Source organism: Nomascus leucogenys, chromosome 25 (genome assembly GCF_006542625.1).
Source record: "Nomascus leucogenys isolate Asia chromosome 25, Asia_NLE_v1, whole genome shotgun sequence".
Classification (NCBI taxonomy): domain Eukaryota; kingdom Metazoa; phylum Chordata; class Mammalia; order Primates; family Hylobatidae; genus Nomascus; species Nomascus leucogenys.
The window spans coordinates 29,779,478-29,805,063 of NC_044405.1; the positions used below are offsets into that span (position 1 = coordinate 29,779,478).

General features: G+C 59.5%; 1 protein-coding gene across 3 annotated transcripts in view; it reads left to right on the top strand.

Moving 5' to 3' along the window:
- Positions 1–15,417, top strand: part of FAM207A (family with sequence similarity 207 member A) — a 38,119-nt gene extending 22,702 nt beyond the window's left edge. For 2 of the 3 annotated variants that reach the window (XM_030806293.1, XM_030806292.1), the window contains exons 5-7: positions 4,142–4,289; positions 10,356–10,424; positions 13,487–15,417. In XM_030806293.1, coding sequence (XP_030662153.1) covers positions 4,142–4,289; positions 10,356–10,424; positions 13,487–13,610 — 341 coding nt within the window. In that variant the 3' untranslated portion in view covers positions 13,611–15,417. The remainder of the gene's footprint in view (positions 1–4,141; positions 4,290–10,355; positions 10,425–13,486) is intronic. The other variant, XM_030806290.1, reaches the window with a different exon arrangement.
- The last annotated feature ends 10,169 nt before the right edge of the window (positions 15,418–25,586 follow it).

Genomic DNA, 25,586 nt, shown 5'->3' on the forward strand with positions numbered 1-25,586 from the left:
TGGTACTCATTTTCATTGCCACCAAAAGAGCATTTTCATGTGCTTACTGCCCATTTGTGTTTCAGCGTCAGTGAAATTCATTTTTCATGAGGCTTTTTGCCTTTTTATTATTGAGCTCTAAGAGTTCTTTGTCCTAGAGTCCAGTCTTTGGTTGGATATGTGTTTTACAGATGTTTTCTCCCAGACTGACTTGCCTGTTCATTTTCTTTTCTTTTTTTTTTTTTGAGACGGGGTCTTGCTCTGTCGCCCAGGCTGGAGTGCAGTGGTGCGATCTCGGCTCACTGCAAGCTCCATCTTCCGGGTTGAAGCGATTCGCCTGCCTCAGCCTCCTGAGTAGCTGGGACTATAGGCGCCCGCTACCATGCCCGTCTAATTTTTTTGTATTTTTAGTAGAGATGCGGTTTCACCGTGTTAGCAGGGTGGTCTTGATCTCTTGACCTCGTGATCCACCCGCCTTGGTCTCCCAAAGTGCTGGGATTACAGGTGTGAGAACTTTTTTTTTTTTTTTTAATAAACGGGAGTTTAATTTTGAGAAGTTTAATTTATATTAGTTATTGCGTGTGTGTATGTATGTGTGTGTGTGTCCTGTTTAAGAAAACTTTGCCTAATCCCAAGTCATGAAGATATTATTCCTGTTTTCTTCTAAAAACTTTATACTTGGAGCTTTCATATTTAGTTTTTTTTTTTCTATCTTGAATTGTTTGTCTGTGTGGTGTTATTGGTTAAGTTCCTTTTTTCCCCCTAATATGGATATTCAGTTGTTCCAGCACCATTTGTTATAAATACTTTTCTTTCCTTATTGGAGTGTTTTGATGCCTTTGTGAAAAATCAAAAAGTCTCCTAAGTGTAGATCTGTTTCTAGGCTGTCTTCTGTTCCATTAATCTATTTGTTGTACCTTAGCAAAAACCATACTGTCTTGATTACCGTAGCTTTAGCATTAGTCTGGAAGTCAGATAACATACGTCCTTTTTGTTGGGTCGTCTGTCTTAAGGTTGCTTTGGATATTCTAAGTCCTTGGTGTTTCCATATAAATTATCATTAGCTTGTCTATTTCTTTAAAAACAACAACAAAAACCTAGTGGGGTTATGATTGGGATTTCACTGAATGTATAGATCAGTTCAGAATTACCATCTTAGCAAAGCAAATCTTCAAATTCATGGACATAGTATATCTCACCATTTAATTTTCATCATCATATTGCTAAGTATTTTATAGTTTTTTATGCTGTCATAAATGCAGTTTTTTCTCAGCTCTCTGCTAGTATGTTAAAATACAATTGGTTTTTTAAAATACTGATCTTGTATCCTGTGAATTTACTAATATTATGCATTAGGTCTGGTAGTCATTTTGTAGATTCCTTAGGGTCTTTAGAAATGCATGTTTTCTGTATGTGTGGATTTTTTCCTTCAATTTGCTGTTTTTTCCCCAATATGTGTTGAAATTTTCCCTGTGGATCTGCATGCGCCACCCCACCTCGCCTTTGTGAGGACAAGCTTGCAAACTTTATCCTTGCTGTTCCTCCCCTTGCAGGGCCCTCCCACTCCTGGAGGCCTCCCCCGGTCACTCTCCATCCCTTGCTTTGCTTTGTTTTGTCCACACACCTCCCCAGTGCCCAGGTAGTGCCTCTGTGCTCCACCACACAGCCTGTGCCCCAGCTGTGCTGCGGGCAGTGGCTCCCCATGCCCTGTGGGCAGGAGGGTGGGTAGTTGGAATCACACACGTCCCACTTGACTTTCCCAACCCTCAGTTGTCCTCCGAGGCGGCTGGGCCAGTTCACACCCACCCATCAGCTCCCTCCGTCCTCGAACACTTGATATTATGAAACATTTAAAAATTTGTCAATCCATGAGGTACAAAATTGTATTTTGTAGTTGTAATTTTCTTTTCCTTGATTTCTGATCCAGTCGAGTGGCTCCTACTGTATTTTTTGGCCTTTGATTCCTCTTTGTTTTTAGTATTTAATTCATACGTACTGATTTTTAGGAACAGTGTGAGAGGGGAATCTGACTTTTTCCTCAGGAGGACCCCAGTTTATCTAAACTCACGTGTCATGCTCACACTTTGCCCGGTCTGCCCTGCGTCCACTGAGTGTTCATCAGCACTTTTGCCACACTGTTAATTTCTGTTATTTTATGATTTGCTTTAATATCCGATAGCCCTACTTTCTTGTTGCTTGTTCTTTGTAAAAAATGTTTTTACTTTTCTTATGCATTTAGTTGTTTTTAAAAAATAAAATTTAGAATTAGCTGCACAGGTTTGACTAAAAATCCTGTTGAAATTGTAACTGAGGCAGCATCCGATTTTTCTGGAGTAACTGACAGAGAAGAACTGCACTCTCCCGTTGGTTCTCCTGGCTGCTTGGAAGCTGGTGTTTGTGTGGGGCCTCCCCCAGGTGCTGCAGATGAGAGCAGTGCTGAGTGTTCCCAGGGCGTGGGTCCCGCCCCGCCGCTGCCTCGCTCCCTCCCTCCCTCCCTCCGCCTCAGAATTGAGTGGGCCGAGTGGGATTGTCGATGTTGTGGTCATCTTTTCCTTGCTCGGATTTGTCATTGAGTGTCTAATGTTTTGCCCTGAAATGTGATACTCCCTGTGGGTTTCTAGCAGCTCATCTCTGTCAAGGAGCTTCCTTCCATTTGTGGTTTCATTGTAATTTTTCTCATGCCTGGGCAGTGAATTGTGCAGAATCTTCTGCACACTGGCGGTGGTGACCGTAGGCTTTCTCGCTTCTTGAGCGGCCACTGTGGAGGGTCGCCCTGAGGCATTTCCCAGGAGAACCATCCTTGCATGCCTGGGGCTCACCCTGCTTGGGCACAAGGTACGTTCTTTGGAAAGGCTTCTGGCTTTGCTTGCTGAGCTGTGGCCCTCTGTGTCTGTCCTCAAACGGGAGCCACACGCCTCTGCTTTACTTTTCCTGGCCTGGGTCTGCAGCCTGTGGAGGAGCCATCTGGCCTGGCCCGCCCCTCCCTACCCCAGCTTCCAGGGTGCCCTGGCTCTCTTTTGATGAGGTGCCGAGTAACGTGTCTACCACGGTCCAGGCAGGGTGGAGTAAGCACTGGATTCTTACCTTATAAACCCCTATGATTCCCAAGGCTGTGGAGAGCTGGTGTACACCTTCCAAGCTCTCAACCTGCACGGGGGGCTGAGGACCCAGAGGAAGGGTGGTGGTCTTTGTCCCAGGTTCTTGTCAGTGATTTGGAGCCAGGTAAACACACCCTGCTACAGGGACCCAGGGCAGGGTGGCATCCCCTGACTTTGGGTTGGTAAGGGTGGGCCCTTCAGACCTTGCTCTGCGAGTCGCCTGCCCTGGGGGCTGAGAGGGGCGCCGCTGTCCCAGACAGCAGGATTGGAGAGGAGCTGGCTGTTGTCACCTCTGGAAACCTGGGCACTCCTCCCAGGGGGCACAGGTGCTGCCATGCCCAGGCCTGTGTCACGAGCTGGCAGTGTTTGAGCTGCAGGCCTGTCCCGCTGGGTTGCCCTGAAGAGAGCAGGCTTTGTCTGCGCTCCACAGCCTCCAGGAGCCACGTGCAGCGAGCAGCATGTCCAAGCATGTGTTCTCTTAGCAGTTTTGAGATAAATACATTTTTAAATTAAATCAAATCCCAAGGCCATGCCCCTTCTGTCCAGACCCTGCCCAAATCCCTTCTCTAGCGTGGAGGCCTCAGCCCTACCTGCCACCCCCCATGGCCCCAAGGCCTCAGGTCTGTCCTGGGGCTTCTCCCCTTCCCTCTGGGGAGCTCTCTCCCTCCTGGGAACAAAGCTGAGCCTCCCAGCCTGTGACTTGCCATCTGAAGTTGAGGGCCCCTTTTCCTCATTTCCCTCTGTCCCCTCTGCTCGGTGGCCGTGTGCACTCTCCTGCACGTGCTCCGGCCGCAGTTGCCAGCGTGCCTTTGCAGGAGAGATCCTCTGGCTGCAGCTCCACCTCATTGTCAGCCCTGCGGTTAGAAAGCCAGCTCTGTCACTAAGGGAAAATAACTCAAGCCTGCCCGCCCTGCAGGTTCCCAGGGGCGGAATGGGGGCGACAGCGGGAAGGAGAGAGGCAGCAGGGCCGGGCACCCCGCCAGGTCTCTCGTGGGCCAGAGGCTCTGGGCCTGGGCTCCTCCTCTGCCTCTTGTTTGCCTCTAACGTCGTTTCTCCTTCCTTAGAAATCGAAGCCATAAAACTGGCTGAGCAGAAGCACAGGGAGGAGCGGAGGCGGAGGGCCACGGTGGTAGTGGGGGACCTGCACCCACTCAGGGATGCCCTGCCCGAGCTGCTGGGGCTCGAAGCTGGCAGCCGGCGCCAAGCCCGCAGGTGAGTGTCCGGGAGGGGTGGCCCTTTCCAAGTTGTGGGGCTGACCCGGGTCCAAAGGTGGAGGGATATGAGTGGGACCCACGGGCCACGGTGGTTCCAAGAGCTGGGGCTTCAGCTGGTGCTCCACGCAGGTACCCTGTTCCCAGGGCGTGAGCTTGTGAGGCTGGCAGGGGCTGCAGGGGACGTTTCAGGGGCACCCAGGCCCACCCTTGTGAGGAGCCTGGTGGCTCTGCTGCTGCCGAGCTCCCTTGTGCCACTCCCCCCACAGTGGCCACAGCTCCTGCCAGGTCCCGCTGGGGGTCCCCCCACCTCCCTGTTCTGCCACAGCCTCCACCCCGCAGAGACCCTGCTGTGCTCAGCCGAGGCCCCTGAGCATCCACCATGCCCTTCCCGTGCCTCTGACGGGCTCCAGTCTCCCCTCCTGAGTGGACCTTTCCCTGACGCCCGCCTCACACTGCACACCCTGCCCTGCCTCTCACTCCGTCCCACAGAGGGTGGCCTGTGAGGACGGCTCAGGCCTGCTGTCGGGTGTGGTGAGGGTGTGGGACCCACACATACAGGGCCCTGGGACACACATCCCAGAGCTCGTCCTCATGGGGCGGGAGCTGCCTCGTGCGTCCTCCCCAGGAGGGACGGGGCCTGGTGTGAGTGCGGCTGCTCTCCCGAGCTGTACCTACCTGTGTGGGAAGCACATGCCTCCCAGCCTCACCACAGGTCTGGATATGGTTTGTTCTTCAGGAAAGAGGCAGGCCCCTGCCCCACCCTTGGCTGCTGGCATCACAGTGCCCCTCCCCCGCCCCTGCTGAGAGCTGGGGTGATGGGTTCTGGGCCCTTAGTGCGTGAGCAGCCGAGCCAGCGGGCCTGGGCCTGGGCCTGGACCCCAGTGGGGCCCCTCCACCCCCCTGCCCTGGGCAAGGCCTGGTCCCGAGCATGAGCCCTCCTCCTGACGCACTGAGGTGCTACCTCCAGAACCCTGTCACCCAGTGACACAACCCCGCCATCCAGAGACGCAACCGCCAGTGACACAACCCCACCACCTGGTGATGGAACCCCCATTGATGCAACCCCGCCACCCGGTGACACAACTCTGCCACCCAGTGACAGAACCCCCAGTGACACAATCCCGCCATCCAGTGACGCAACCCCCAGTGACACAACCCCGCCACCCGGTGACGGAACCCCTAGTGACGCAACCCCGCCACCCAGTGAGCCATTTGCCAGTGGCAGGTTCCATGTGCCCTGACAATGTGGATGTGGCCCTGCCAGCCTGCTGTGGTGTATGCACCACAGGACGGCTCAACCAGGAGGGCAGCGTCTGCATGACCCTCCCTGTCACCTCGCAGGGGATGCAGCCTGCCGATAAGCTGCTGCCTGTGGCACCTGTCTCCCGGGAGCTTGGCTTTCAGGTTCTTTGTGCCTGGGTCACATGCACGCCAAAGGAGAGCAGCCTCTGCCCTTCCCCTGTGGCTGGGAGGCACCACCCAGGTGTGGGTGCTGAGGCTCTGGGCTCGGGCGGGGGCTGTGTAGCCACAGCCCAGCTTTCAGGGCTGGCTGGAAAGAGGCCGGGCCACTCTGTTCTGTCTCAGCTTCTGGGCCTTCTTCATTCATTTGTGTCATCTCTATGCTTTTTTTTTTTTTTTTTGAGACGGAGTCTCGCTCTGTCGCCCAGGCTGGAGCGCAGTGGCACGATCTCGGCTCACTGCAAGCTCCGCCTCCGGGGTTCACGCCTTTCTCCTGCCTGAGCCTCCCAAGTAGCTGGGACTACAGGCGCCCGCCACCATACCTGGCTAATTTTTTGTATTTTTAGTGGAGACGGGGTTTCACCATGTTAGCCAGGATGGTCTAGATCTCCTGACCTCGTGATCCGCCCGCCTTGGCCTCCCAAAGTGCTGGGATTACAGGCGTGAGCCACTGCGCCCGGCCTAATTTTGCCGTTTAAAAAATAATTTTCTTTCTCCTACTAACTTTCCATCTGGGGAGAAAGCAGGGGCTGTGTGCAATGTCAAACCTGGAGTCCATCCTTTCATGGCCCAGCTGCCCAGGCTCGGGGGTGGCAGGTCACGCGCTGCAGGCCCAGGCAGCTCCAGGCTGGCATCCCGCGGCGGAAGCACTGGAGCACTGGGTCCAGAATAGGAGCGGCTGCCCGGAGTGGAGATGTGATGACCGAACATTCCTGGTTCTTGGACAAAAATGTGACCCTGGTCAAGTATCCTTTCCCTGTTTTCAGTTTTCTCATCTGAAAAATGTGCTTAGGGCTCCCAGAAGGGAGAGGGCTGTGTAAACACCCAGCCCCCAGGCCGAGGAGGATGTGCCCCTGCCTCAGGGCTGCCTGCGCCTCCATGCGGGGCTCTGGGCCGGGAAGGCCCATCTGCTCTCAGCCCTGAAAGCCTCCTGTCACTGGGAGTCGGGAGTCCCCATCCCTCAGATGTGGCTCAGGCAGCAGTGCCTCCTGACCCTGGGGGAGCTCTTAGAATGAGCCCTATTTAAGACAGGCTTTAGATTCGTAGAAAGATGGCAAAGGTGGTGTCAAGAGCTCCGTGCAGCTCCCGCGTCCCCGCATGCTGTTCCTCTGACATTAGTGTGGTACGTTTGTCACATGTAAGGAAACAGTACCAATAGACAAATAGTGAGCTTTAAGTAATTAATAGTTAACTAAAGCCCATACCTTAGGTTTCCGTCATTTTTCCCTAACGGCCCGTTTCTGCCTCAGGATCCGTCCAGGATCCCACGTGACATTCACATGTCATGGCTCCCTAGGCCCCTCTTGGCTGTGAGTTTCTCAGACTCCTCTTGGTTTTGGTGACCTTGACTGTTCTGAGGAAGCTGTCCGTCAGCTGAGATGTGTCTGATGTTTTTCTCATGGGTACGGGAAGGGACTGGGTTTGGGGAGGAAGCCCCCAGAGGCGAAGTGCCACTATCACTCCACTGTGTTGGGTACACCCTGTCACCTGACTCACCGTGAGGCTGAGCTGGCCCCTGCTGGGTTGAGGCCCCCTGCTCCATGCTGTCCCCTTTGGGAGGAAGTCGCTCTGCAGCCCTGGCCTCGGGGTGGGGGTTGTGCTCCACCTCCTGGAAGACACAGATTGTTTGGAATCCTGCTGGGAAAGGAGCTTTGTGTGTTCTCCCCATGTATGTATTGCTCACGCGTTGTGTTGGTCTGGACAGATGGATGTTTAGTTTACACTCGGCGCTACTTGACTTCGGTGCCGAAACTGTTCCAGCGTTGGCCACCGGGAGTTCTTGCAGGTGCCCCCGGCTCCCTTTAGCCACATTGACGTGGGGGTCGTGTTTTTAGCTCTTTCCCACTGCCGAGCACCAACAGGTACTCCAAGCACATCTTGGACATCTCCTGCCAGTCCTGCTGTTTCTCTAGGGAGCCCTGGCCCTGGTATTGCAGGAGGTGTGAGACCCTGAGATCTGGGGCACGGCACGCCTGGGCAGTGGGCCATGTCTCTGGGAACTGTACCTTGGTCCCGGCAGGCAGGTCTGCCCCACTGACCACCACTCTTCGACTCTGATGTGCTGTGGGCTTGAGGGGTCAGCAGGCGAGCACCAGTGGCCTGGGAGGCTGGAGGGTGGACAGCCCCTCCCTCCCAGCCTGGAGACCTGTCTCGCTTCTCCCCTTCCCACCTAGCAGGGAGAACATCTGGTTTGGGCTGGCAGAGCCGTCCTTGTGGAACCCAAGCATTGGGTCCTTGCCCCATGGCCCCTCCCAACCCTCAGTCCCCTCTCAACCCAGTCCCCTCAATCCCCTGTCCTGGCGCCCTGCCCTGAGGGCCTCATGCCCCTGGGGTGCGGGACGCAGAGCTGGAATCTCAGAGGCCAGGGCAGGGCCCGTGTTTGGGGCCCACGTCGCTCCTGGCTGGGAAGCAGGCATCGAACGACACTGGACCCCGGTGACACCCCACGCTCTGGACCTCCGCCTCCTGTGTGCGCTTTGTGGGCGACTGTAGGGAGGGGAGTGGTGGTGATGTCGCTGCTCCTGCCTGGAGGGAGTGCCGTGGGGACTGGTGAGGGTTCACACTGGGCGGAGCTGGGCTCCGATTCCTCCACGGCTTCCTACTGCTAGGCCTCGCGGAGTCGCGTCCCTGCCGGTGCATGCCCTTGGCCCATGACGATAACTGCCCAGTACTCTGTCCCCGGGGCCCTGAACTCGGGAAACCCCACTAGGAGGCTGTGCGTCCCACCTGGGAGGATGGGGTGTGGGACGTGTGGGTGGGGGACGGTCCCTGCAGCGGGGAGGGGAGGTGCTGCGCCTGGCCTTGTGGGCACTGCAGCCACCCTGGGTGCAGCTCCTCTGCTTTGGGACCTTGGGAGGCATTGGTCCTGCCCCCACTGCTAGTTCATCTCTTAAAGTGAGGGTGCAGCTCCAGGGCCCGAGGTTTCCCCAACCAGGAAGGCTGCCCTGGACCCAGGCTCGGGTCTCCTGACCCCAGCACGTGGCTGCCCAGAGTCCTGGCACTGGGGGTGCACCTAGAGAAGGGGGCCCCACGCTGACGGCTTCTGCAAGGGTGGGGACCCGGGACAGCTGTGGGCAGTCTGTGAGGGAGCTGCTGCTCGGGGGTGGACACAGGGAGGGGGTCAGCCGGCCAGGGGGGCAGAGCTTCTGCTTCGGGGCAAGGCTGGCCCAGGATAGGCTGTGGGGAGATGTCGTCAGCCCCGGCAGAGCCCCTGCAATGAACGGAGTTGTGGCCTCCAGCGGGCAGAGGGGATGCGAGATGCGAGGGGCTGTCATCTGCTGGTGTGAGCAGGAAGGGATGGGGACTGAACCCTTCCCCAAATCAGCACAGAGCCAGGGTTAAAAGAAAGCGGGCGCTGAGGGCCATTTTGGGCAGACACAAAATGTCTGTCTTTCATATTTTAAGAGATCCATGAATAAAACATCAAGTCTCCTGGTCTGAGGCTAAGTGTAGGGCTGGTTTGAGGACTCTGCGGCTCTGCCTTCCCGCCGTCGTCTGGGTCCCATCTCACTGTGTGGACGGGAGATCTGAGAAGGTGCCTGGTGTGGCCTTACAGGTTCTCTGTTCCTTTTAAGGCCCAGGTTGCTGTCCCATCTGAACATTCGGCCAGGTGGGCGGCCGCCTTGGCCGGCTGACCTCAGGGAGTGCAGGCGAGCTCCTGAAGATTCCCATGGTTAACTGAGGGTGAGAAGCTCCGGCGGGGAGCCAGAGCCTGCCTGGGGTGGACGTCAGAGATGAGAGTGTCCTGGCCGCCCGCGCCCTTAGTCAAGGCCCAGCTTGGCAGTTTGGAGATCCCAGGACTAAAGGAAATAGCCAGCAGCACTCAGGAAACCTCCTCAGTTCCTCCACCTGTCCATGGGGGACTGCAGCACTTGTTGGCACCCCCCGCAGGTGCAGGCAGGGCAGGATCTACGGTGGGTCCGTGCCCCTGTCCCCAAGTTCAGTCATCAGGAGGGCAGGTGCAGCTCCCCACTGTAGCATAGCATGCGCCTTCTTCTAAAGAGAGGACTTGGGGACATGTAGGCTTGGGTGGGTGACTCAGCCTTCCTGGGAAGTGGTGTGTACTGCGGGAGTGGGACCGGCTCTGCCTGCCAGGGTCCTTTGGCCCGAAGCGTGAGGTTTCTGCGCAGCCTGCCCTGGCCAGGCAGGTGGGGTGGAGACGCTGTATGTCCTGAGACGTGTTCCTGGCTGACCACTCTCTCCATGCCCCTCGGAGCCAGGAGGAGCTGCAGGAGTCACCAGATTCCACACGGAGCAGCTTGGGGCCCGTGGTCACAGGACGGTCAGGCAGTTGCACTGCTTGTCCAGGGCGGTCACAGGACGGTCAGGCAGTTGCACTGCTTGTCCAGGGCGGTCACAGGACGGTCAGGCAGTTGCACTGCTTGTCCAGGGCAGTCACAGGACTGGACTGTCAGGCAGTTGCACTGCTTGTCCAGGTCCAGCCTCCACAGCCACAGTGCAGCCTGGAACTTGCGGTTCTACAGTGGTTTGGTCACCTCCGGCCACCACGACGTCTGCTCCAAGAAGGGAGGAGCCAGCCTCTGCCCACGGGAAGGTGTTTAGGGGATGCTGGATGCTGACTGACGTGGCTTCTCTGTGTCTACAGCAGGGAGAGCAAGAAGCCCCGGCCCTCAGAGCTCAGCCGGATGAGCGCAGCCCAGAGACAGCAGCTTCTGTGAGTGCACCTGCCCACCTCCCCAGGGGTTCAGCTCCTGAGTGCCCTCACCCCGCCCACCTCCCCAGGGGTTCAGCTCCTGTGTGCCCCCACCGCGCCCTCTCCAGGGGTCCTGAGCGCCTCTGGCCTGCCCTCCCCAGGGGTTCAGCGGCTGAGAGCCCCTGCCCGTGCCTCTAGTCCCCTCCACGCTGCTCCACTGGATCCTGCCTATCCGCTCCAGGGGGGCTCTTCAGTGCAGTCAGGTCCTGTGGCCCTGGGGCAAGTCCCGCCTCCCAGGAAGGCTTCCAAGGGGAATCATGGATCTAAAATGATGGGCGGACGCAGCCCCCTCTCCGCCCCTCCCCTCCCCTGGCTGGTTGAAATCTGGATGATCATGTTTGGTTCTGTGGCTGGGCACTGCGGCCCCCAGTTAGCAGGGCTAGGACGATGTGATTTGCAGAAGTTTGTACTCAGTTGTTCTCTTGGGTACAAAAATCTCCGGACCATGCTCTCTTGCCTCTTCGTAGACTCAGCTCCAGTTTCCACTGAGGAAGCCACATTTTACACCCTTATAAGATGGTTTTAGTTAGCTACTGGAATGATTTTTTTTTCTTTGTTTTTGAAATGACTTTGCTAAGATATTTCTCCGTAGGAAACATTCTGTGTCAGTTTCTACTGAGGCCCATTGTGCCTTCCAGTTTAGAATCTGAAGTCTGCTTTGTGAGTACGATTATGTTTAGAAGCTGGTGTCGAATGGTAGCTCCAAAGATTTCTTTATTGTCTTGGCCCTTCTTCAGGGGCACCAATTATGCACTTACTGGATCTCTAATCTGTCTTCCATCTCGTGTTCTCTAATCCATTTTTACTCTAGACACTTTGTAGAGTCTAGAGTGAAGTATAGATAGTATAGTAAACTGTGTTTTTTAGTTTTTTAAAAAGTTTTTATTTTTATTTTTTGGAGACAGTTCCTTGCTCTGTGGCCCAGGCTGGAGTGCAGAGGTGTGATCGAGGCTCACTGCAGCCTGCGCCTCCTGGGCTGCAGCAATCCTCCTGCCTCGGCCTCCTGAGAAGCAGGGTCTTCCCGTAGATCTTTGTGTTTGTCCTCTTTGATTTCTGCTTCTCTGTCTATGAACTGAGTTCTTCCCGGGCCAGTCTTGTCTGGAGACAGTTTGCGAACAGTAGAGCCCTCTCCGTGTGGCCATCGTCCTGCCTGGCCTCCCTCTCCGCCTCTCCCCAGTGCACAGCCTGGTCCAGGGAGCCCCTCCCTGCCTGGACAGGGCGACGGGTTTTCCTCTTGTAGACTGTCTGTCGCCCACACTCCTTGGTGCCCCCATGTCCTTGCGGTCGCGACATTTTGAAGCAGCTCAGGTTAACAGGTCTCCTGGTTTCATCAAAGATCGAGTTTCGTTTCTTGCTGCTACTGAGAGGAGAGCAGGAGGCCCCTTGTTCACTCCGTGTTTTGAAAGGGAACAGAGGTCCGTTCCCTTTCATGTCCATGGTGCTTTCTGGCGCGTGTGGACAGGGCTCAGGTGTTTGAGTGGCTTGGATCCTTCGATCCCAAGATCCCAGTGGGAAGCAAGAGTGTTCCCCTCCCTGGGTCATGCTCCCGTGGGGGCTTCATGTTGGGTGTGAGCCTTGTAGCTCCTGGAGCTGGTGGTCTGTACCCCAAGGCTGCTCCCCTGAGTACCAAGCCAAGGAAGGGCTTTTCTCTCAGGTGGGAGGCCCCTGTCTATGGGTCTCTGTTTACGGTTGTCCAGGATGGCATCTGGAGGCCTGGCCCAGCATGGGAGCCACACAGTGCCAGGGGCACCGAACCCGTGTCCCATAGTGTCTGAACTCAGGCTCAGGCACAGGCTCCCCCTGCAGCCCCTCCCCGTGCAGCTTTGCTTCCAAGCGTCACTGTCACGGCTCTTTTCCTTCCCCAGCTCTGACCCAGGACTCTGCCCGATGGACCACAGCGCTAAGAACCTGGCCTGGGCCTTCCCCTGGCCTTGGCTCCTCAGTTGCCCCAGGTGGGACCTTGTTGGGTCCTGGTAGCCCCAGAGATCAGTAGTGATGTCCAGTGACTGTGACTGAGGCATTTCACCCTGACTTTACGGGGAAAGCCCCAGCTGCCATGCTGGGGCCAGGGTGGCAGTGGCAGGAGGACGTGGTGGTTAGTGACCAGCAGATCCCTGACCGCCTCCTGCTGTGGAGACGGCCCCAGCCCCGCTGTCCTCTGTGGCTCTGGTGTGTGGGCACCCCGCCCAGGCGGTCGTCCAGTGGGGTGTGAAGGAGCCTTGTTAACTGCCCAGGAAACCAGGGCCAGTGTGGTCCAGCCTTGCACAAGGCCCCGTGCACACGGGGCACACAGGCCGGAGGGGGTACAGGTCCCACCTTCCCGCCACCAGGCTCAGCGCCTCTTGGCAACTGCGGCAGAGCCCGTCTGGGAGCTGCCCCCGAGGCTTCTGTGCCTGAGATGGGACCCAGGTCACCCTTGTGTTCCACAGGGCAGCTCTCTGGCGTGCGGGTGGCTGCTCTGGGTTTAGAGCAGGAGCTGAGTGGCCGCTGGGCTGGGTGGCGGCTGGAGTGAGCTGGTGCCTTGCTGGGTCGTCGCCGTGGCACCCATCTGGGGCTGCCGCGCCCCCCTCTGCTGCAGGCCTCTGCCGGCTCAGGCTCTCGGGTCTCAGCTCTCGGCTCTCCTCCGTATGTGTCTATTTTGGTCGCCCATGGAGGGAGCCGTCTCTTATGTAAGGTGTGAGTCTGCAGGGCTTGTGAGTTGCCGCCCCGTTTCTCAGCCTTGGCAGCAGCCCCATCAGCCCCAGACTTGCTGGCCGGGCGACACCTCAACGGCAAACCCCACAGTGGGCACTGCCAGGGCTCTGGGATGCATGTGGCCAAGAGGAGGGCCCGGGGCAGCCCCTCCCCTCCTGCTGGAAGTTTCTGAGGCCCCGACACTCAGTCCCGTGGTGGCCCCAGGCCTCTGCCATTCATTTCGGTGTCTGACATGCCTGGGTGTTGAGGGGCTGAGCTGTGTCAGATGCTGGGGGTGCTGAGAGGTCTGGGGGTTCCTGCCTGCTGATCTGTGGTCTCCATTCTTTCAGCGAGGAAGAAAGGACCCGGTTTCAGGAGCTGCTGGCCAGTCCGGCCTACAGAGCCAGCCCCCTGGTGGCCATCGGGCAGACGCTGGCCCGGCAGATGCAGCTGGAAGGTGGCGGCCAGCTCTGAGCAGGGCAGCGGGCACAACTCCTCAGGACACATGTGTGGGCCAAGTGGAAAGCACCGCCCCTCAAGGACCATGGCCTGAGCCTGGTGGACGCCCTTCCCTCTGGTCGGTTGTGGGGCTCAATAAATGGCTCTGTGAACTTCCCCTGCACCGCCAGGGTCGTTCCCATGAGCTGCTCCCTGATTCACAGGGCTAGGCCCACCCTGGGACAGCTGCCCCTGCTCTCCCCAGGACAACAAGCCACATCGCTCCACTGGGGGCCCCAGCCCCCACGCAGTCAGGGTGGACCGTGCACAGGGTTTGTGGGGACTGCAGTTGCGGAGGCCCCAAGTCCATCCCTGAGCAGACACTGGTGCCCCCAAGATAGCCTCCTGGCTGTGTTGGGAAGGAATTGTGCCTGGGTGTGGCCCCAGCTGTGCCACCAGCCACCCTGATTTGCTTCAGCCTTGGTTCCTGCTGCAGCCCTGGTGGGATCCAGGAGCATTGAGGCCTGCAGGGGCTGCCGTGGGGGCTGGCTCAGGGCCCTCCCCACCTGGGGGTCTGTTTCCCTTCCAGTCTCCCCTGCCACCCTCAGTGAACAGGGACACAGATGGCCCTGGCAAGGCCCCCGGCCTGCTCCTCGCCTGTTGTCTGCACCCCCTGGGCTGCACCCCCCCACCCCACCCATTGCCCTCACCCTACCCAGCTGCTCCACACCCACTGCCTTGCTCTGGGGGCAGAGAGCAGAGGGTCCTTCTGCAGGGAGGAGATGGGGAGTGGGCCCAGCCCTGAAGCTCTTGCTGACCCGGAAGTGAGAGAGGTCCTCCTTTGTTGCTGGAAGCCCTGGGATTTGGAGGTTGGTTTTTGGACTGTGAATCAGTGACTGATCAGTCCTTGTTTTCAGGTTGTGGAAAGCAAGGGGATGGTGCGTCCCCAGGCCCCTGAGGCCCAGATTGGCTCCCTCTGCTCGAGCTCCCCCCGTCCCAGTGCCCTGCGGGGCCTTGCTGGCCCATGTCCTGCAGTGGGGCTGGGCAGGCTGGGTGTGGTGGTGCACCCCACTCGGAGTGTCTGGGAAGTGCAGAGCAGGACCACTCTCAGCTCCCAGGCGGTGGCCCAGCACCTTGAGCCTTCCCAGGCTGCCTGGGGTGGGGGTGGTCCCAGGGACTCCGGGGCCTCCTGGCTCCAGGGCATGTGGGTGGCCCCTGTGCACAGCCTCTCTTGTTGTGAGCCCCCTTGGTCCGACCTCCCCTGGCCCTGCTGCCTGCTCAGGGTTCATAGCCCCAGCAGCCCCGCCAAGGCTGCCTGGCGAGTGGGTGGCCGAGGCAAGTTGGAGCCTGCGTCCCTTCTGTTCAGTGTCCTGGCCCTTCCCTGACACGAGCAGACACGGCATCCACAGAGACAGCCTGGACACCCTCCAGGGCCCCGGCCGATGGGACAGATGGGCGTACAGGAGCCACAGGCAGATCCCACGCTCCCTCGGCCGCGGCTGGCTTGGCTGCCCAGCCCCAGCTCCTTAGAGAACGGGCTTCTCGCTTCAGAGGAGCTGGTCACAAACCAGTGCTTGCAACAAAACCATTTTTGTGGTAGAGCGAGTGTTGGGAACAATGTCTGTGGGATGCAGCGCAGTGCAGCGCGGTGGGGAGGCAGGCGGGGGCGGCTTCCACTTTCTGCAGCATCCTAATCCCACAGTCTGGGTTTCTTGTGAAAAACCTGGCCGGGCGCAGTGGCACACACCTGTAGTCCCAGCACTTTGGGAGGCCAAGGCAGGCGTATCACTTGAGGCCAGGAGTTCAAGACCAGCCAACATAGTGAGACCCCATCTTGACAAAACATACAAAAATTAGGCAGGCATGGTGGTGCGTGCCTGTAGTCCTAGCTCCTGGGGAGGCTGAGGTGGGAGGTTGCTTGAGCCTAGGAGGCCATGGCTATAGTGAGGCAAGATTGCGCCACAGCACTCCAGCCTGGGTGACAGAGTGACCCTGTCTCTAAAAAATAAAAATGTAAAAATGCTTCTTGCTTCCTGGTTTTGAAATGACTCCTGTCTGGCTGTGGCTCGCAGCCCCTCTTCTAGGGATCCTTGCGGGCTCAGGGGCCTCTAACTCCTCCCTGGGTGAGCAGCCCCCTGGCGGTGCCTGAGAGTCGTGTGGAGGGTTCTGTGGAAGGGAGGAGGGTTCTGTGGAGGGACAGCGACGGGTACTTGGCCGGGCAGGAGCAGCAGCAGGTGTCCCATCAGCTGAGATGGATGCAGACTGTCCCAGGAAAGTAGCCCTTGATAGTATTCGAGGGGGTGCCACCCCAGCATTCTTGGCAGGTACAGAAAGCCCGACCCTCAGCTAAGGCCACAGCTGGGGCGGGGTCATCCCGTGACAGAAGAGCGTCCAAGTGTGGGGTTCGCCGTGGCTGTCAGCTGAGCTCTCCTGGCCACCATTGAGAGGGAGGCTCGAGGTAGAGGATGGAGTGTGCATTCTCTGGACAGACACCTGGAGCAGAGCCGCTGAATCAGCAGGTCAGAGAGGATGACCAGGAGCCTCAGGAGAAGGAGCATGAATCCCTCGGTCATCGATTTACACAAGTTCTAAAGTTGACTGGGCTTTCATGCCTTTTAGACCCCGGGGCCCTCGGTGCATTTTTCCCAGTTAAAGGATTAACACAGCAGATCAAAGCTTCCTGGGGCCTGGAGGTGCCTGGCGCTGGCCTGCGGGACTCTTTGAGAAGCTCTGGGCTGGGACCGTGGATGCCAGGCTCGAGGCCCACAGACCCGGCCTGGGCACGTCCCAGGTGACTCAGCCCCAGGCCCAGTGTTGGCATATGGGGGGCTGCGGGGCACCGTGGGAGACGAGAGGCAGTGGGAGGAGCCCCCCACCCTGCCAGTCCCTCAGGAAGGGCAGTGTCTGGTTGCAGGGGTTGTGGGATGTTGGCCAAAGGAATAGCAAATGCCTGGCCCAGAGTGAAGGGCTCCTGGCTGGGACAGCCACAGGCCCTGGGGGGTCTCCCTCAGCCCTGGGCAGGCCCAGGTTCTCTTTCCAGGTGCCCGGGATCTGCTTTGTCCCTGGCTGTCCTCAGGCTGCACTTAGTGTGGCTGCTCCAAGGGGGGCCGAGGAAACCACCTCTCAGCACCTACCAGGCTTCTGTAAGGCCCACACCCAGCAGCTGTTGGATCCGCCTTTCCCCAAGAAAGCCCCCGGCCCTCCCATTCTTCTCAGGCCCCTCACTGAGTCAGCAATCCCTGTTCCCAGGAGCTGTGTGTCTGTCACCAACTGCTGTCCTGGTCGTCAGGCAAGCAGGGAACGCACACAGTGGGGGCGTCAGACAACAGTGCATTGTCTGTGTCCCGGAGGCCGGTGGTCTGCACTTGAGGTGTCGAGAGCCGCCTCCCTCAGGCTGCAGGGCAGGGTCCTCCTTTGCCTGTTTGGCTGCTGGTGATTACTTGTGTTTCTGATTCCAGACACTTCCTCCTGGTGCCACAGATGCCGGCAGCCCTTCTGTCCTGGTTTGTGGCCACGTCGCTCGCGTCCCTGTGTCTGTGACGTCCCATAACCACACTGGCCATGTTGGGTTAGGGCCCTCCCTGCTCCAGTGTGGCCTCATCTTGACTGGTTCCAAACATTATCTGGCTCTGAGGTTCTGGGGGACATGAGTTTTGGGAAATCTCCAATCTAGGGGGTGGTCTTGGGCACCAGGGTTTTAGACGCCCCTGCCGCAGGTGGGAGGGGGCCTGCAGCTGGAGCTGAGCACCATGGGCGTGGTGGGGGCTGCAGAGGCGGTGTGGGCCTCATGGCCAGGAGCTGGGGTCTGGCCAGCCATAGGGGGCTGCTGATGGCCACGAGTGGGCTGAGGCTGGGATGTGAGGATGAGGGAAGGAAGGTGGAGGCTGTTCCAGGGCCCGTGGGGGCATCCACGCCGGCTCCCCTTGCCCAGCCGGACCTCTGGCCCCTTCTCAGGGTCCGATCTCCTAGCGCAAACAGAAGCACCCGGCCCCTGCCTTTGTTTGTCTGTCCAGCACCCTCCTGGCCTGGCCACGATGCTCCTGGACATTTTGGGGCCCTGGTTTTCCTTTCTTATTTCCCCACTGGAAGGAAAGCTCCTGAGAGCAGGGTCTTTGCCCTGTGCGCGCTGTGTGAGCAGCACCAGGACTGTGCACAGATGAGTGAATGGGAGGCAGGAGACAGTGGGGCCCGGACGGACCCTGCACACGGAGCCGACTCCAGCGTCCTGATGGACCTCTCCCTGAGCTGTCCATCTCAGCCTGCCCATTCTACCTTCCCCTGCGGGCAAGCGTGGTGGGGTCCACCCAGATCACCCCAGACGTGTGAGTGGGTTGGTTCCCGGCAAGGGGTGTGTTCCGTGCAGCATTGCTGTGGGAGGTGGCGGGACCCTGTGCTGGCCTTGAGGGCTGGCTTGCATTCGGGTCCCTTGCTCCGCTGCCCGGATCGCTGGGCTCTGAGAGTGCCCCACGCAAGGGCTTTGTCTCGATGAGGCCTGCACCTGGCTTGTCCAGGCCGCACAGCGCCCTTGCACCAGCCTGAGTTTGTCCCTGAAGGTTACATCGGGTCTGTGACCTTCGTCTTGTGTGGGGAGGGAGGGCGGTGACTGGGGCCGCATCGGGCAGGGGCAAGGCACAGCCACGGCCCCCAGGCTGGTGAGTCAGGGTTCTGTGCTGCTTGGAAGCCAAGTGTTGTACAAACACCAGGCGTGTTGCTTCTGGAATGTTCCCTGTGTGGCGATAACGCCGGTGACGGCAGCCACTGTCGTTGCTCCGAGACGTTGGTGGGTGCTGGCTGCCGCCCAGGCCTTGTCTGCCTGCAGCCCCCGGCAGCCCCTCCAGCCTGGTGGGTTCTCAGCTGCCGCCATGACCAGGGTTTTCCAGGGACACTGCTATCAGTGAGTGCTTCCAGGATGCCGGGGTGGCTGCCGGCGGGCGGGGAGGCAGGATGCTGGTCTTGCCTCCTTCCCCTTTGAAGTTGCCGTCTTGGGGCGTCTGCTGGGCCCTGGCTCCTGGCGCTGAGACCCTCATGGAAAGCTCCCTTCTTCGAAAGTCAAACAGACCCAATTAAAGTGTTTTTTCTGAAGATGTTAAAATATTGTGGGTCAGGGTGATAATGACAGGCCTCTTCCTGGCTTGTTTCAGTCTTCCTGAAGATGAGGAAGTTTTCATTTCAACATTTTTGGTAGGGTCTTTCTCAGAGAAAATGTTTTCTGATTCTAAATACTTCTTCCCAGTGACACACATGCAGAGGAGCCTGGGGCCTGACAGTCCCTGCAAGACTGTGGAGCAGAGGCCTCATCTCCCGGTGGCCGGAGCCACATAGGACAGAAGGCCCTGGAACCCTGAGTGGGGAAACTGAGGCCCGAGAGGAGAGAGCCTCCCTCCCCAGCCAGCCAGGTGATGGCGCTGAGATTCAGGAGCACGGAGCTTCTGGCTCTCCCCTCCATGTTCAAGGTCGGCGGCCACCCCAGACCCCGTCTTACTTGCTGAGCCTCCTGCTGTGGTCAGGTCTCTGTGAGGGGGACCACGGTGCACACTCCAGTGTCCCAGGAGGAGCGGCGCCCAGGCGTCACGGGGCTGGAGGCAGGGGCCGCCTCTCCACAAGGTCCGAGACAGGATCTGTTTTCCATTTGAGCCCCTCCCTCCCGAACCCCAAGTTCAGGGGTGGGATTTCACACACTCACACCCCACTCCACAAACCCCACACTCACATCCCCTCACATACCCCCCACACACACCCTACACACACCCCCATACACCCACACACACCCCCATACACCCCACACACACCCCCACACACCCCCACACACCCATACACACCCCACACACACCCCACACACCCCACACACCTCACACACCCCCCACACCCACACACACCCCACACCCCCACACACCCCACACACCCACACACACCCCCATACACCCCCACACACCCCACACACCCCCACATACCCACACACCCCATACACCCCCACACACCCACACACACCCCCATACACCCCACACACACCCTACACACATCCCCATACACCCACACACACCCCCATACACCCCACACACACACCCCACACACCCCCACACACCCCACACACCCACACACACCCCATACACCCCACACACACACACACACCCCACACACACCCCACACACACCCCACACACACCCCACACACCCACACACACCCCCACACACCCCACACACACCCCCACACACCCATACACACCCCACACACACCCCCACACACCCCACACACACCCCCACACACCCCACACACACCCCCATGCACCCCTACACCCCCACACACACCCCACACACTCACACACACCCCATACACCCACACACACCCCCATACACCCACACACACCCCCATACACCCACACACACCCCCATACACCCCCCACACACACACCCCACACACCCCCACACACCCCCACACACACCCCCACGCACCCCACACACCCCCATGCACCCCACACACACCCCACACACACCCCACACACACCCCACATCCACACACACCCCCACACACCCCCACACACCCCACACACACCCCCATACACCCCCATGCACCCCTACACACCCCCCACACACCCCACACACACCCCCATGCACCCCTACACACCCCCACACACCCCCCACACACCCACACACACCCCCATACACCCCACACCCCCCACACACCCCCATACACCCCCCACACACACCCCACATACACCCCTACACACACCCCCCTCCCCACACACCCCACATACCTCCCCCATACACCCCACACAACCCCCAAACACACCCCACACATACATCCCACACATGCCCCCCACATTCACACCCCTCCATACACCCCAACACACCCCTCACACTTGGCACCCCTCCACTCACACATCCCACACACACTGCACACACACCCTCCCACACACCTCCCCACAGTCCCACACACCCCACACACCCCTCCATACACCCCCCCACACAGCCCCCCACACACCCCCACACTCGCGCCCACCCTGCTGTCTCAGGAGAAGCCACCATGCTGGGCCTCTGGCCTCTCCGGCTCTGGCATCCCCCACCGGCCCCAATGGTGGCGGTGACCACATGCAGTCGTAAGGACGGGTGGCGTGAGGGCCCCGCTGAGCCGAGTGTGACCTGTGTGCTCTGGCCTGGAGCTGGCGTGGCCAGGGCGCCCCTCATGGGTGGCAGAGCCCTGGACTCCCCGCCTTCCCAGTGGGCAGCACGCTCCCCTCTTCCCCGGCCTTAGCTCTGGATTTCCTGGCACAGCCGTGATTACTCCATGTCGGCCCCTCCCCTGGGCCCGGAAGACTCTAATTAACCCTGATGTTTAATTGGAGAACGCGGCCGGGCCTGTGTCTGTGCGGCTCCTGTGGGATGGGGGCAGCCTCCTGTCTCTCCCCTCTGGAACTCTGCATGGCTCCTGGGTGGCCTGGGGTTTGACTGGACCTGGCCTTTGCCCCACGGCCCCTCCACCCCCGGCGAAACTGCCCCCACCCACACAGGGCCTGGCTCCCACTGCCTGAAGCCTGTCCCTGGCAGGGCCCACAAGCTCTGTCTCATTTGTGCGACAGCCGTGATCCCTGCTCTAGCCCACCGCCTCGGAGCTCAGCCACGGGGGCATAGGATGGCCACAGGAAGTCCTGTCCCCTGTGCCCTTAGGCTGGCCCTGAAGTCTCCCGGGAGGGAAAGGGGCGCCTGTGGGAGGCGGGAGAGTTCTGAGTGGAGGGTGGTCAACCCTGGGCCCTGGAGACACAGCCCCAGTGGGGACTGAGGAGGGTGGAGGCCAGGCTGGGTGGGCAGCAGGCAGCTTCCAGCCAGGAGGTGCTCGGGGACCAGGATCCCCACTCCCGACTCTGCCGTTTTAGGATGAGCGGGGCCTGCCGGCCTCCTAGTCTCATGGCAGGCTGCTTGTAAGAGAAGACCCAAGTCCTGGTGGCTTGTGTTTAAAATGCGGTGGGCCTTTCCGTCTCAAAGTGAGAAGTCTGGGCACAGGCAGTCCCAGCCTCTGCGATGCCATTGGTAGCTCAGGGGCCACCACCCTTCCCTCGTTCTCATGCCAAACAGCTGCCAGAGCCCCAGCTGTCACGTCTGCATCCCAGTCCCCCAGATGAGGCTGTGGGCCCCACAAGGCTGGTGCTTTTGCTTACAGCTACTGAGCGTGGAGGCAGCAGGGAAGCTGGCAGGAAGCTCCCTGCCCTCCGGGTAAGGTATCTGCCCCCTGTTGCCCAGGCCATGGGCAGGAACAGGAAAGCAGCTTGCAAATCCTCTGGGGCCGGCTGGGCTCGGGCAGGGACCCCATGTCACAAACGTGCCCAGCCCTGCAGGCAGGAGCTTGCATTTTCCAGAGAGAAAGTCCAGAGCGGGTGGGGGGTGAAAGGTGTGCCAGGGCTGATCCTCTGTCAGGCCCTTGTGGTCTGGCGCTGCTGGAGCGCTCTAGGGGGAGAGGGTGCCTGTCCCAAGGAGCAGGGACGGTGCCCTGTTTACTGCAGAAACACAGGCACACCTGGTGTCTGTTAGAAGACAGCCACTCACCTGCACCCCAATATGCCCCCAGAAGATGCCTGCACCACCTCTGGGAGAGAGTGGGCAGCTCAGCCAGGGGCCCAGGCCAGCCTGGGCAGGGGTGGCCAAAACCTATGCCAACAGGACATCTCTCGCTTCTGGGGACAGAACCCGGCACCATCGAAACCTTGGGAAGGCCTGGACTCTGGAGAGCCCTCCACAGAGCTGGTGGGGGGAGCCCCAGGGCCTCTCTGTTCCCATCGGCAGCTCTGCGGCCTGCGGTCCTGGGTTCCCGTGTCCGCTGACCACGTGCCATGATCACTGCACGCTGGAGAGCAGAGCCCAGGGTGAGGTCTCTGCCCCCAACATGAGGCCCAGTGGGTGGTTTGCTATTGGCTTGGCCTCAGACCTGGTGGCTGAGGCTTTGGGGAGGTCATGCTCCCTCTGTGGGCCTCAATTGACTCTCCATAAGCCAGGAGTGGACCCCTGAGCTGGAGTGGACCCCTGAACCCCTCCTGGCAGCTCTGTTCTGGGGCTCCTGTGCCCCTGTAATGGACGCGCTGCCTTGGCCCCAGCCCCCACCTTTGTGGCTGCTGCTCCCCGCCTGTTTCCACTGGACCCTTCAGCCTCTAACCTGCCTGGGCCTCCCCGCCCTGGGCAGTGGGCACATGGCCAAGCCCAGCGGGACCGACCCTCAGTGTCACCAGGAGGCATCTATGCATGGGTGTCTCGAAAACCCAAAATCCTTTCCAATGGGCACTGCTGCTGGTCAGTGTCAGCCAACCTCTGTGGCCTGGTGCATGGGGAGGGTTGGTGCTCCAGGTCTGCAGACACGAGGCAGCAGCCACCTCTTCTCAGGATGGCGCAGGGCCCTGGGATCCCTCGGACCCAGCCCACGGACCCCAGGCTCCGGGGTGCCATACTGGGTCACGTTCCTGCCTCCCAGAAGCATCCTGGCTCCCCCGGGCTTGGTGAGAAGTGGCCAAGGACTCAGGCCAGGGGACAGCTGAGGCCAGTGGGCACTTGGGTCCACTCAGACAAGGCCCTGCCTGAGGGTGATGCCAGGGGCCGGGGCAGTGACCGTGCTGACCACTGGCTGCTCAGGGTGGGGGGCCCCATACTCCCCACTCAAGCTTTAGGGGGTGGGCTGGTGTCCAGGTTTAGACGAGGCAGGTGGGACCCAGAAGCAGGCTGGTTACAGAGCAGCAGGTGGCTCTCATTGCCAGACGGACAGGCCTGGGACCAGCCTCTCGGCCCTGGGGTTCCTGTGCACTCCAAGGACCTGCGGTCTCGGCTGCAGGAGAGGCCAGTGCAGCCAGGCAGGCCCAGCTCCGAGAGCCAGGCTGGGGTGGGCTTCCCGCCGGGCACTGCTCCACCCGCCTTCTCCCTGAAGGTCCCATTCCACTACAACTGGAGCCGAGGCCCCTGCTCATCCCCAGGCCCCGAGCAGTGTCGCCTGCAGAGGACTCATCTCTGCCACGTCCCCCATCGCACTCTCCTCCCAGTGTACTCCAAGGCTGCCTCCTCCGAGGAGCCTTCCCAGCTGCTCCATGGGTGGCCCTGTCCCTGGTCGTCTCTCCCTTGGCCCTGTGGATCCCTCCTGTCCCTCTTTTCCAAGGCCGGAAGTCAGACACCTTTTGGGATCTGCGTGCCTGAGCCCTGTGGCCCTTCCTGGAGGGGAAGCTCGGCAGAGCCCCCCAATTCCCTCCCACTCCTCGCCACCCCTTCCTGTGGTCCCTGGGATGGGGAGGGCTTATTCACAGCCAACTTGGCCAGGGAGGTGTGGGCCAGGCCGGAGCCACTGCAGGCGCTTCACCCAGACAGGCCAGAGCCCGTGGGCTGGGACGAGGACAGAGTCGTAGAAGCTGCACAAAGATGTTTAGGGGCCGCGTGCTGCTGTGGAGGCCGTGCATGAGATTGGCCCCATCCAGAGCCCCGCCCTTGTAAGAACAACTGGCCTGTGGCTGCGTGGGCTCCTCAGGTGGCCCCCCCGGGGTGGAGAGCAGCCGAGCCAGGGCCAGTGCTCTTGGTCCACACGGGCTTCCCAGCTGGTTTGCAGGGTCCCCGTTCGCCCGATTACCCAAAGGAGACCTCCTGTCACGACAACGTGCATGCTCCACAGCCGAGGAGGCGCTGCAGCTGCAGAGGACGGGCACGCGGCACTGACCCCTGCCGAGGGGGCACCTGAGCAGCCTCATCCTTCCTGCAACCCAAGGAAGGAAGCCCCAGGGTTTCCTAAAGTCTTTAGGGGAAAGCATACTGAAAAGCACAATTGCACCTAGAAAGTCAAGACACACCCGCAGTCTCGCCCTTGCTCTCTGGGGGGGAGCTAGGGGGCATGTGTGCATGTGTGTGCGTGCGTGTGTGCATGTGTGGGCACGTGTGTGCGTGCGTGTGTGCGTACGTATATGTGTGCATGTGTGTGTGCATGTGCGTGTGCATGGTTTTAGCAGCAAACCCAAGCATTCTCATAGGCATTTGCTTTTATGCATACAGTCTGTCAGAGTAGGAATGAAAACCCATCATTCCTAATTGTGGAACACTTTTGTCAGGAGGGGATTTTATTGACTTTCCTCTCGGTGCTCTTTGAGAAAATTATGTGTTTTTCTATTGTTTGTCCTGCTGGCAGGTGAAAGGTGTTTTCCTCCTGCGTGCTGCACAGCCTGTGTTTCTGAAGTCCCGAGCTCGGGGACGGGAATTCCTGGGCCGGGCTGTATTTTGCCTGCCGGGGCCTCATTTTGGAGTTGTCCTCTGCCCATGAGTGAACTGGCCCGTAACCTTCTGTTCCAATTTCATGTTCTGGGGCAGCAGAGGGTTCCTCCTGGCTGGTTTCCGGCCCGGGCTGAACAGCAGCCTGCCCTGCAGCTCAGGAGTGGTGTCTCTGATGCCTTGGGGTTGCAGGTTTTCAGCAGTGTCTCTGAAGTTGCAGCCAGTAGGGAGGGGGATGTGCTTGCCAGCGGTCCCCCAAGCGGGACCCCACCCTGCCTGCCCTGCTGCTCCCCGACCTGGTGCCGCATAGAGGTCAAGACCCCTAACTTCTCCCCTCCCCACAGCTGCAAACCTTGCTGGGGGCTCACAGCCAGGCAGCCCAGGCCTGAGGGAGGCCCGTCTGACAGCAAGGCTTGTGTGTGGCTTCTCAGGACCAGGCGTCCTGTCTGTCCTTGTCCCCACCCGGAACTTCCCCCTGGGTGGGAGTCCTGGGGTTCTTTGAGACCGCTGCTGCCCACTACTGCCTGCTACTCCCGGGGGTCTCAGCACTGGTCTGGCCCTTGGATGTCCTGATGCTCAGGCCACTGTCCTGCTCCTGACATTCCAGGATGAGCCCAGTCCCTGTGTTCTCTGGGTTTGTGGGCCTCTGACAAGGTTGTTCCCTTGAATTTCTCACTAGACAGGCCCCTCCCATCCTCCCGTGGGACCTACTCATGTCTCCTTGTCACTGTTTGACGAAACCCTGTTTGTGGGATTCCACACTCTGGCGGGTGAGCATGCAGCTGAGGTCGGCCCCCTG